The sequence below is a fragment of the Pezoporus occidentalis genome, unplaced genomic scaffold, assembly GCF_034315485.1.
Source record: "Pezoporus occidentalis ecotype Australia unplaced genomic scaffold, CSIRO_AGI_Poc_V1 ctg12, whole genome shotgun sequence".
NCBI lineage: Eukaryota > Metazoa > Chordata > Aves > Psittaciformes > Psittacidae > Pezoporus > Pezoporus occidentalis.
In genome coordinates this window covers 1,874,820-1,886,659 of record NW_026912994.1, presented here as the reverse complement: position 1 = coordinate 1,886,659, position 11,840 = coordinate 1,874,820, and the positions used below count along the sequence as shown (strand labels likewise).

The following is an 11,840-nucleotide window of genomic DNA, read 5'->3' as shown; positions in this document are numbered from 1 at the left end:
TAGACATCTGAGTTCTACCTCAAGTAGTGGGGTTCCAGGTGTTACCCTAAAACTTCTTCTGAGGGGATAGGGGTGAGGTGCAAGAGTATTTCCCTCAGATTAAGCTGTATCACCTAGAAAAAAAATGTTCAGGATAAAGAGGAGTTAATTTTCTTCAGCAAGGATCTTGTCAAGAATTAGTTCTCCAGGCTGTGTTTACCTGAGGGAAATGCCTCTGATAAAAATGATGAGAAGGACAAAGACCAATGTAGCTGTTGTTTAACTGTGTAGCTTCTTTAAATTACTTAGTAATTAGCCCAGTGCAATCTTTAACTTACTTATTCCCTGATACTCCTCGTTTCCTCCTCTCCTGACTGTTCTGTCTTCATAAAACTTTAAAGTATGGCATCTTGTAATGGCTGTAGAAACTTGAAATTCCCTCACACTTAGTTATCCATCAGGCTCTTTTTTCTTAGTCTTTTAAACTGTTGCAGAGGCAACACTCGGACAACACAAAGATCACATAACACCTTTTTTAGGCTGTTACATCAAGGTGTCTTTGCTGAAAAAGGGCAGTTTCACCCTATAGAAAACAGTGCCCTTGCACCACTACCTTGTCTTAAATCTTTACCTGAAAAAATGGATGTTTAAAACTTTAAGAATTTTTCTAGTAAGAAAAGCATTTCTTGTAAAAAAAGCTTTCTGGCTAACCCAGAAAGCTTTCCAGCTTATTTTAACCAGATGTACTTGAAATTGCAGGCATGTACTTTTAGTAAAGGATGTGTAGCGTGTGGATGTGCTTTATGAACTTGCTACTGCCTTGCGGCACTTGAGGGCTGAGGCTGAGACAGATAAAGTATAAAGAAACCTCACCAGTAAAAACAGAAAAGTATTTCTTTATTTTATTTTTAAGTAAACATAAAACCCACCACCTAAACCAGGCCAGAGTATCCAGTGTCTCCACACTCCTGTTAAGGAGTGTAGCATTTCCCAGAAACTACCTTTGATGAGGGAATTGATAATATTTACTGGTTTTGTCATGACTAAGTTTTTAATGCAAGCTGGTTTAAGTAAAACCGTATTTCAGTAGATGTTATTCAGCAGTTTTGACATGTGAACAAAGTATAGAGAATTTAAACTAAGAGATCTGCTTGGTCCATAATGTCCCTGATACAACTGAACCCTAAAAGACCAATGGCAGTTTCAACTCAAATTCTTGTGGCTGTAACTATGCTGTAGTAAGAAAGCAGTAATGCTTCACAATCATACTAATGTTGCACACAGGAATTTAGCTTTCAACCGCAGGGGCATAAAAATAAAACCATGATCAAGTATCTTGGACTGTCAAAAGGCCTTGGGTGAGCACATCCATGTTATAAATGATGTCTGGGGTTTAATTCTGCATTTTCTTCCCTCTACCAACAACATGATGGACTACAAATGTTTTTTTGTTTTAAAACTGGTGCATGAAGAAAACTACATAACCACCCTGGATCCAGAGTTATAATGTACCTGCAAGCAGTTTGCATTTTACATCTTCACAAAAAATTTTGTGATATCACAGCTGTACTTTGTTGCTAAAGAATGTCTCTTCATATGGCTTCTCTCCTTGGCCTGTTGTGCAGTTCTCTGCAAAAGAGAAGGGTAAGTCTGTTCAGTAAGTATTGCTGCTTGTCAGTGGCATGCCCCATGGAAAGCATTAGCCCATGATTAAACTTCAGTCCAGTGTTGCACTAGACAACACAGTAAAATGGAAATGGTTATTAAGGTAACATTTTCCCAAATCCTGAGGAAATTTTCGTAACAGTTTAATGCTGTGTTTCTACTGTATGGGATGGAGGGGCTGACAGCACTAGGGTTCAGCTGGGGCTAAAGGGACTGAAAAGGAGCCTAATTTCAGTCTCTTACTGCCAAACAGAAGAGCAGGAGGTACTGCCTGGGTGTCTCCAGGAGGAGGTTTCACCCTGAGGGTGGGCAGGGGGTGAGAGAGGGCAGCGCGCAGGCACTCTATCCCTCTACCAAAATACTTGTTTGATGGCATCTACTGCCCTGGTGCATGTTCCACAACATTTCTACATGAGAGGGTGAGGATTTTGGGTGAGACCACACTGACCTCCCTGTGGCAGACTGTACACAGAGTTTGAAGGTTTTCCAGGGAGCATTGTCCCCCTCCGCTGTAGACAGGCCTGATATGGTCCACCTGCCAGAACTGGCCTTCTGTTGGGTTTGTTATAATTTCATTCAACTGCAGTAAACAAAGGACATGACAGGGGAAGCCTTAGATATTGCTTCTGAACCATAAGAATAAAAAAAATAATTCAGAAAATGGCTTTATAGTTTTCATGTAGAGAAAGTAAGCCTTAGCCTTTTCTTGTTACTCTCACTAGACAAGCAAACACCTGTGATTTTAGTCAGGATATTTTCACTTAGTCTGCACCGTGCTGATTAACATCACAGTGGATCGAAGAAAGACAAAAAGAAAGGTTCAGTAAGTTATCTTCCATGCCATTGTATCATCAAGTTCTGATATTAAACACAAATAAAGACTGCAACAGGTATACTTCCATCACAAAAAATAAAAACTAGGTGTTTGTCATCTAAGTTTCTGATCAAGTCAGTCGTAATTGTAACAGCAAACATTGAGAAAGCTCAGGTAATAAAGCCCTGTGGCAGCTTTCAGAAAGTGAAGGACTAATTGTAACTTAGCATAGAACTGCGTTTGCTAGAAGGTTCCAAGATAACCCACTCTGCAAGACTTCTCAGTCTTTTGGATGTGCACTACCATATTTTCAAAAACTAGCAGAAACAAAGCTGATCTCATGCATACCACCTCCAATGGTAAATTAACTTTTGTTTTTCTTTCCCAAACTTCAGCAGGTGGCTGGAGAATTTCTATGAACAACTTAGAATCAGTAGCTTCTGAAGCAGAAATCCAATTTTGCAGCAGAAATTAATAGTTTATGAATAAAAGCACCACTTTACATAGGAACATTCTCCCTCCCTGATCCATTGCCTTCAAGTCACTGAAGAATTAATCACAACTGTGAAGAATAGTGGCAGTTTGTGATGCACGTTGAGGTGATACCAGGGGAGCCAGGACAACTGGCTTTTCTTAAGCTCTTACACCAAACATTCTGCAAAGTAGGAATAACCTCATACTGCTAGACCACATCCATTCTTAAGTTTCATAACCATAAAGTTCATTAATAAAGTGCAGAATTCTGATGCCTGTGACTTTTAGAGATGAAAAAGTCATTAGAAGACATTCAGATTTCTTGTGTTTAGTTTTGTTACGGATTTGTTTTTTCCTACTCTGCTGCTGGTGCTCCATTAACCTATCTTAAACCTGTAAGAAGAACATCTTGGATTTCTCTCAACGCTCCTACATGAACACACAGATTAGCTGTTACTATTTAAAAACCAGTACTATTACCTGCCCAAGTGGAAGGTGAGACATCCAGGAACTCTCCAGAAGTTTCTTACGCTGACTCTTGGGTGCATCTCGGATGCTGAGATAAAGCTCCTGGGCATTTTGATTACAAAACTGGCAAACACCATGTTCAATTTCAAACACTTTAGTCCTCAGGTAGCTCTGACTAGAGCGGATTGAGAAGTCCTCCTGGCAGGCATGAGAGCAGAATCGTGTGTCCCAGGGACGGGTCTGGCAGCCTTGCTCAAGCTGAGCTATTGGGTGCTGGCAGCTAAGACAGAGGGGATTCCCCTGACTGTCCAAGGCTTGCAAATAACCCTTGGATAGGGAGGAGCCTTCAGCTTCAGCCTGCTCCAACTGAAGAGCCAAGGGACCTCCTCCATTTTTTGAAAGCAACCTGTTTGCAGAGAACAAAGCACAGCTGTCACCAAAGGAGGTTACCCAGCAATGCAATTCAGTAGCTTTAAGCAATGCATATTTCCATTAGATGTCTTTTATGCTCTGAAATACCAATTTTAGTTGAAATAATATCTTGCTTAGGTTGATACATGCACAGTGCAAACCATCTACTTGGTTTACATTTCCATTTAAACAAAATTTGTCAAGAAAACACGTTTGGGTGTTTTTTGCATATCTTACTATGTTTACACATGTACACTTTATTATTAACTGAAATAATGCTGTATTTATAAAGAATTTTTTTTTTATCCAGCATGTACATATAAATGTAAATGTTGCAGCCCCCTCTAACAGAAGTAAAAAAGTCAAAGGAAACGTCCTGGTTTCTCTATGAAACCTTCATGGCTACCTTTTGAATTCCCTACACTAGACAAGGCTTGTCTCCAGGCAAGGATAAATGCTGTTTGTTTAATAACATTTTTTTAAAGGGCATTTTCTGTCTGCAATTTTCATGTTCTTTTCTCCCTTTTTCTAAATTTTGAGGCAAAACAGAAGAAAATACGGTGTCCCCAGTTTGCTGTTGACCTCACAAACAGGCCTGAGCTGAATTGTGTAGCTATTTTCTTGTTTCATTTTAATCAGTTACTTAGCAGCTGTATCATCAGACAAAAGATGTAATCTAAATTGTTCTAAGAATGAAACATAGCTCCTTAGCAGCATTACAGCAATTTATCTAAACACTGTACTTCAGCAAGGTAAACACTCACAGCACATAATCTGGTACCTTAAAAAAAATGCAACCAACCAACCAACCAAACTGTGGAGAAAACGCTTTATCACCTCACTGAATTAATGAACTTACTTTGTGAAATGACCTGATTGTTCAGTAGAAGCATTTTCCTTCTTCAGGTAAACTCCACTTTCTTTTGAGATGAGGCGAACACTGCCCCCACTGCTGCTAGCTTTGGTAAGTGAAGCTGCTGCAACATCCTCCTTGGTCACATACCTAAAGGAATTAATAATTATGTCAATATACTACAAAGGGAACAATCTCCCTCAAAGAATATTCACTTTTGGCTGCAACAAGATTGGTGTATTCCCAGATGAGGAATTAATAAAGCTTGGGAAAGCATACATCATACTTCCATATTAAATAAGATATACATTTTTCCAAACCCAGATTCAGCTCTAACTGGCAAACAGGTAAGTTGTTTTGATACGTAACAGTTAAAAAATAAAAGCAATTTGAGCGTGACCAGCAGGTCGAAGGAGGTGATCCTGCTCCTCTGATCTCGTGAGACCCACCTGGAGTACTTTGTACAGTTCTGGTGTCCTCAACATAAGGACATGGAGCTGTTGGAGCAAGTCCAGAGGAGGCCATGAGGATGATCAGGGGGCTGGAGCACCTCCTGTATGAAGACAGGCTGAGAGAATTGGGGCTGTTCAGCCTGGAGAAGAGAAGGCTGCATGGAGACCTCATAGCAGCCTTCTAGTATCTGAAGGGCGCCTATAAAGCTGCAGGGGAGGGACTATTCATTAGGGACTAGCAATAGAACAAGGGGTAATGGCTTTAAACGTAAACAGGGGAAGTTCAGGTTGGATATTAGGAAGTTCTTTACTGTGAAGGGTGGTGAGGCACTGGAACAGGCTACCCAAAGCTGTGAATACTCCATCCCTGGCGGTGTTCAGAGCCAGGTTGGACAGAGCCTTGGGTGACATGGTTTAGTGTGAGGTGTCCATGCCCATGGCAGGGGGGTTGGAACTAGATGACCTTAAGGTCCCTTCCAACCCTAACTATTCTATGATTCTATGATATTGCCTAATAGTGAAACCTGAAAGCTTTCAGTTACGTGAAGTCCAAGAAACTTTCCAAGCTCTGGAGGTCTCCTTGCTCCATTTGTTACACTTGAACCCACTTTATTTTAATGTGAAAACATACAAAACACCACTGCTCTTAAATAAAACTTGTAAAATTGCTTCACTCTGATCATTCTTCCAAACCCCATTATTCAGACAACTCCTCATAAGTACACCTCTCTGTACTATAAACATACCAAACCCTATATACTACCTTAGCAGGCTTCTGTAGGTTATGGTAGGTCTTCTAACATGGTTCACAATTAGGTATTTCCTATATTTCATGGAAGGGCACACTCAGATTATCAGGTTAAGAGACATTTACTATCTGCTGCTTCTCTTTTTATTACCTGGATTACAATCTCTTATTTATTTACTTAAATTCTTACCTACAGCCAAAATAAAGTCACCCTGGAGAATTTAACAGTAGGAACTGAGAGGAATAAAAGGGTTACAGTTTGCAGAAGCACCTTGTTGAATTAACCTGTACACATGAGAAGTTTTGTGGAGAGTAATAACAACTCCGAAGCTCTGAATGTCTGCCAGGGAAGACAGCATATCAGAAAAAGGAAAGAAAGTGGAAAAAAAGGGTAAATTTTGTTTTAACAAGGATTAAACACTCGCCCTTTTCAGTGACACCCAGCAAGGAAAACAGTAGTTTTGAGAAATGTCATTCCCAGAGAATGAAACTGCTTAAACTGAGTATCAGAAAGAGTTGGAGTAAGCCATGAATTATTAATAGAACATTGTATCACTGATGGCAACTAATGATTTATTTGTGCTTCAGATGAGGAAAACAACATTCTTTGACCTTAACTTTTCTGTTGAGCCACTGATTTTCCTCAAAAATCTCTGGCAAGTTCCAGATGCTTAAACACGCAGTGCAGCAAAGCCAGAACAGCTGCTGAATGCGGCACGGTGCTGGACAGGGAAGCCTTCCACTTCCTTTCCAACATACTTACTGACATGCTCGGTTGCCTACGTACATTTGTCACTGTGCAACAAGCAATCACCAAATGACCCACTTAGTCTCAGCATCATTCCACTGAAAGTTACATTAAATATATCAAACTTCCTGCAGCAGTTAGTAAGAGGAAGAAGAATTAAAAACCACATACCTTTTTGTGCTGCTGACCACTGACTGCTTTTTAGACAACTCCTCTGCAGCATGAATAGGACTACAAAATATCTGACCGCTTTTTCTGACAATCTTCTGTTTCATTGCTGTTAGATGACCCCATTCTTTCACAAACCTCAGGATCTGGTAGAGAATGCTATTGTCAGCAGCATGACAGATATTACAGAATTATTTAATTACAGTGAAAGAGTGCTATGAATTAATACATTCAAAATTAGATGAAAACAGCTGGTACTACTGGAGATGGCCCCTTCAGGTCCTTTTTCACACAAGCTGCAGCACCCCCACCCTCACCTGCTGAAGAACTGTTACAGCTTTGGCATTAACTACAAGAACTGTTTTGCTATGTGTGTTGATCCAAAAGGTAGAAAATAAGGCCTGAAACAGCCTTTACTAATTGAAGATACAGCCATAGGAGAAGGGTTTCTGGATAAAGTCTCAGGTAAAATTTTTTGTGTAAGCAAGACTGTGCTGATGGGAAAAAGAGACATGCAAAGGAATTTTCTTCTTACAGCAACCATCCTCCTGCTGCAGCCAGTCTCTCAGAAAAGGAAAGTTTGCTTCCATTACTTGAACAGCATTTATAATTGGGTTTATGGACAACCCAATTCCAACAAGCATGGGATTCTTAACTGGTTGTTTCAGTCTAGCAAATAGCTTTGAAATCTCAGCAACATTTGTGTTACCCACTCCTTAGGTGCTTCACAGAAATGTTGGCTGTATCAGTCAGGTTTGTGTCTTACGAATTAAGTTCCAACCTTGTTGGAGAACCTACCAAAAAGAATCAGTTTTGTTCCTGTATAACAGAATCTGATTTTCCAAATTACATTTCTCTTTAAATGGAAAAAAACCTATGTTAAGCAGATAATATTGCACACAGAATCATAGAATAGTTTGGGTCGGAAAGAACCTTCAAAGATCATCTAGCCCACACCCCTGCAATGATCTAGATCAGGTTGCCCAGAACCATATCCTGCCTGGTCTTGAATGTCTCCAGGCCAGTTTAAATTCTGTACTTCCTTACTTGACTGAGTACTTGGGTTTACAGTGTTTATGTTCTCAAACACCATTATAAATGTGATCTTTATTGCTAAATTAACTGAAGTTTCCTGTCTGAGTGGAGCTGTGCCCTACAATGCTTTGAAAATTGTTAGAAGACCGAAGGAGGAAGTGAGAGTGGAGCCATGCTCATAACTGCAGCTCTGATACAATCTAACATTCTTACCCATAGTGTGCCCCATGTAAGTCTTAACCTTTAAAAAGCTATTTTGTTGACTTCGGAATGTTAGCTACTAATCCTGCAAATGAGAAATTAAATTATGTCTGGTTGATTCCATCTACTGTTAACAGAAGGCATGGTAATTTGCCAAAGTAACAGACTGCGTAATTAATATTCACATCAACATTTATGAGATCTACTTGCATTGATGAAACTGTGCCTAGTTCCAAGGCCTGAAAGTGTTCTGCATTTATTTAAAAAAACTAAGTCCATGCCCTCCATATTAAATATTATATTCCTGTGCCAGTAGAATTTGTTCTTACCAATGAACGATTTTGTTTATGCTGGAAAGTCTCTGGTAAATCCTCCCAGTTATCCAGCTGTATGTCCAATGGAATGAAATTGTGATTCAGTGGTTCACCATCCTAGACAAGCAAACAATTTTGCTTACAGATGCAATGTAGCATAATCTAGAAAAAAATCATACCTGTTTCAAGTGAATTATCCTCCCTTCCTACCAAATTTAGTTCCTCAAGGTTAAGATTTTTCCAGAAAAAAAACAATAACCCACAGAGGTATGAAAACAGCACGGATGCAAGAAATAGGATTGACATTAATACATGTAAATGTAGACAGGGTGAAAATTTTAACTTTGAATATGTCTGAATTTTTTTCCTTTGAAAATAGGTCAGACACAGAAACTGCCTTACATTAAGAAACTGAAATGATAATCCTCTTGATTGAATTTCCAAGGAAAATGAATGGCTGTAGACTAGAGAATGTCACTTTATTACAATTTCAAACAGAATCCTAGATAGAGCAGTCTTTATTATAACCTATCTTTTTTTGTCTTAAATGTCTGAACAAGTTCTCCTCCACTTAATTTTCAAGGAAAAAGTCTTTCCATTGGGTACACATGACCCTGGAACTTACTGATAAATCACAAACATTTGAGAAAAGTGTCTCATCATTCAGCAGAAAGATTTTGTGCCATATCAGGCATAATGAAGCTCTAATCCAAGCCAAAAAGCAATGGAGACCAATATACAGTTTCCCAAGTACCATCCAAAATGCATGTTCGTTTTTAAATAAAATGTGTGAAACTAGGAAGCAGCATACAGTTTATTAAACATTTTCAGATACAAGAGGATGCTCTTTTTGACACTTCCAGCTACAGCACTTGGCCTAATAAAAATGTATTATCTCAAAGGCTTGCCCTCAGTTTTCTGTGATGCTCTGCAGTCGCACCGTAACACCCTGACTCATTCAGAGGCTTTGAAGAAATCTTCTGTGAACTTTTCTATCCCTTAAAAAAAAGAATTGGAAAGTCTTGACTCCCCCTTGAAAAATTACCTGTAAAACTGCCAACTGCTAGCTTCAATACTCCCATTACCATTGCAGATTAATGATGATGCGTTTTATTCACGAAGTTACCGACTTACACACAGCACCAATATCAAGCTTTCTGAAAACACGGTGACGTTATTTTATTTAGTTACTTAGTCAGGATTCAGTCATTTTTATTTCAAATGTTTTTCTATTAAAAATACTTGGTGATAAGACACTATGATAAAAAAGGAATCACAGAACCATTAGCGTTGAAGTGACCTCTGGAGAGCATCTTGTCCAACTCCCCCTGCCAAAGCACAACCTAGAGCAGCCTACACAGGAATGCATCCAGGTGGATTTTGAATGTCTCTAAAGAAGGAGACTCCACAACCCTCCTGGGCAGCCTCTTCCAGTGCTCAACATAAAGAGCTTCTTCCTCATGTTGAAGTGAAACCTCTTGTGTTTTAGTTTATGGCCAGCGCTCCTCATCCTGTCGCTGGGCACTACTGAAAAGAGCCTGGAACCATCCTCCTGACACCCGCCTTTGAGGTATTTATTCAAATTCATGAGATCCCCTCTAAGTTGTCTTTTCTCTAGTTTTTAGAATCTTAAACAACTAATGCTTGCAGCAGATGAGCTGAGCATAATGTATTAGCTGCACTTTGTAAGCTAAGAGAAGTGTTAGAAGCTACGTATATAGAGAATTTTACCTAGTTTGACTGAGTAAAAGAACAAGAATGATAACCTACTTAATTTTTGTACATTTCCACTGATACAAAAATATTGGTCTTTTTATATAAAGTATGAAAAAGGAAAGGAGATAAGCACATTTCATAGGACAACATTTTACTTTGTAATTTTAAAATTATAACAAACGTGCATATTTCAGGTTTACCTTTGTATAGAGGTGAATTCTGTCAGTATTCTTGCTTGCACAAAACAAAAGCCCATCATATAATTGAAATGTGCCAGATTTACCTACGTCTCCTGTAAGAGAAAAAATGTTGACATTAAAAATAGTTTTCTTCATTCACTCCATTCAGTCTATTCAGAAATTACAAATGTTTACATGTATCTAATTCCAGAGGAACCTAATGAGTTACACAGCTCAAGCAGCCAGCTTTTAAGATATTTGCGTATTTTATTTTCCTGTTTCTCATGAATTACCTATCATCTGTTTTGCCAGCGGCTGCCTTGAAAGCAAGTAAACGCCATCATAAGTTTCAATAAAACTATACAGGTTCACAGCTGCTAGTTTGACATAGTTCTTAAGTCAGCCAAAAACTCTGTATTGCTTCAGGACTTGTACAGAAAGGCTGGGTTTATCCATCGTCAAAATTCAATAAACATCCCAGGCTAAAACGAGAAAGTCATGTGCTAGTGCATGTATGTCTACCAGATGTTTAGGCTTTTATGTTGTTTTTCATGCCTGAGGCATTTAATACAGTTTTGCAATGGGATATAATAATTCTTTCATAGGAGTCCCACCTTACCGTCTCCACACCTTTTTTCACTTTCTTCATTTTCAATTTCAATGGTTTCATGTTTGCCGATTTCAACAGACTGCTGGGTCACTGTTTCCCCCAGATCTTCTCTTCTGTCTTCAGCACTGCACCCTCCTCTCTCTGCATTTCTTCTTGAGTCCTCTGACATGTCTTCTTCAGATTGGCTCATCAGAGTTTCACAATTTCTCTCAACTTTAGACAAAGAAACATACAAACGGGTACCTAATCAGGACGCATGAGGAGACAGGACTACGCAATTGAAATACAAAGAAACTGCATTTTATTCTCCAATATTACTACAAACCAAAAACTTAAAAAACTAGAGCTAACTTTAATATTAGGAGTATAATCACATGGAACAAAGTTTTCCATCTCTGCAATTTCATGAACCCAGTTTGTCAAATTATATGCAGTTATATAATAATATAATGCAGTTAGCAATTCTATTTTATATGCAGTTCTTGTAGACCATAAACACACAAAGTAGTTTTCCAGGCACTGAGCTAAGTTGTCCTTACTTGAACAAGCACAGAAACTTAAATAAAATTTAAAAAAGAAAGAAAAAAACCTTACTCCTTCCTTTGCAACTAAAATGCAAATATGGGGAGAGATTTATGAAAATGTTTTATTAAATTTCCAGCTAAATGAAATAAATCTACTTTGACCTGCTGGAGCAAGAAATGCCATATTTTCCACATAATGTCTCTCACAACGAACACACAATACCCAAGTTAATAAAGCTCCAATACCACACTGTTAAGTTCTGAGAGGTAGAGAAAAAGTTTGTCATTTCATTGGATTTAGAATAACAATAAACCTCACGGAAAAGGAGAGCTACATTTACTGCAAAGAAAACCAAGTAATACATCCTTCCTCATAGAATTTATACCCTGTTAACATTTATCTGACTTTTCCATTTGTTTCAAATTAGACTTACGTAAAAGATGCTTGGGAAAAGCACAGTCAAGAAGGATCACTTAATGG

At 38.7% G+C, this 11,840-nt stretch overlaps 1 protein-coding gene across 7 annotated transcripts in view; it reads right to left on the bottom strand.

Annotated features, from left to right (window-relative positions):
- Positions 1-11,840, bottom strand: part of ZRANB3 (zinc finger RANBP2-type containing 3) — a 494,211-nt gene that overhangs the window by 438,982 nt on the left and 43,389 nt on the right. For 5 of the 7 annotated variants that reach the window (XM_062605890.1, XM_062605928.1, XM_062605881.1 and 2 more), the window contains 8 exons: positions 10,845-11,048; positions 10,247-10,338; positions 8,346-8,447; positions 6,784-6,926; positions 4,671-4,814; positions 3,413-3,806; positions 2,093-2,224; positions 1,079-1,608 (listed from right to left, as the gene is read on the bottom strand). In XM_062605890.1, coding sequence (XP_062461874.1) covers positions 1,510-1,608; positions 2,093-2,224; positions 3,413-3,806; positions 4,671-4,814; positions 6,784-6,926; positions 8,346-8,447; positions 10,247-10,338; positions 10,845-11,048 — 1,310 coding nt within the window. In that variant the 3' untranslated portion in view covers positions 1,079-1,509. Of the gene's footprint in view, positions 1-1,070; positions 1,609-2,092; positions 2,225-3,412; positions 3,807-4,666; positions 4,815-6,783; positions 6,927-8,345; positions 8,448-10,246; positions 10,339-10,844; positions 11,049-11,840 lie in introns of those variants that run through there. The other 2 variants (XM_062605910.1, XM_062605938.1) reach the window with 2 other exon arrangements.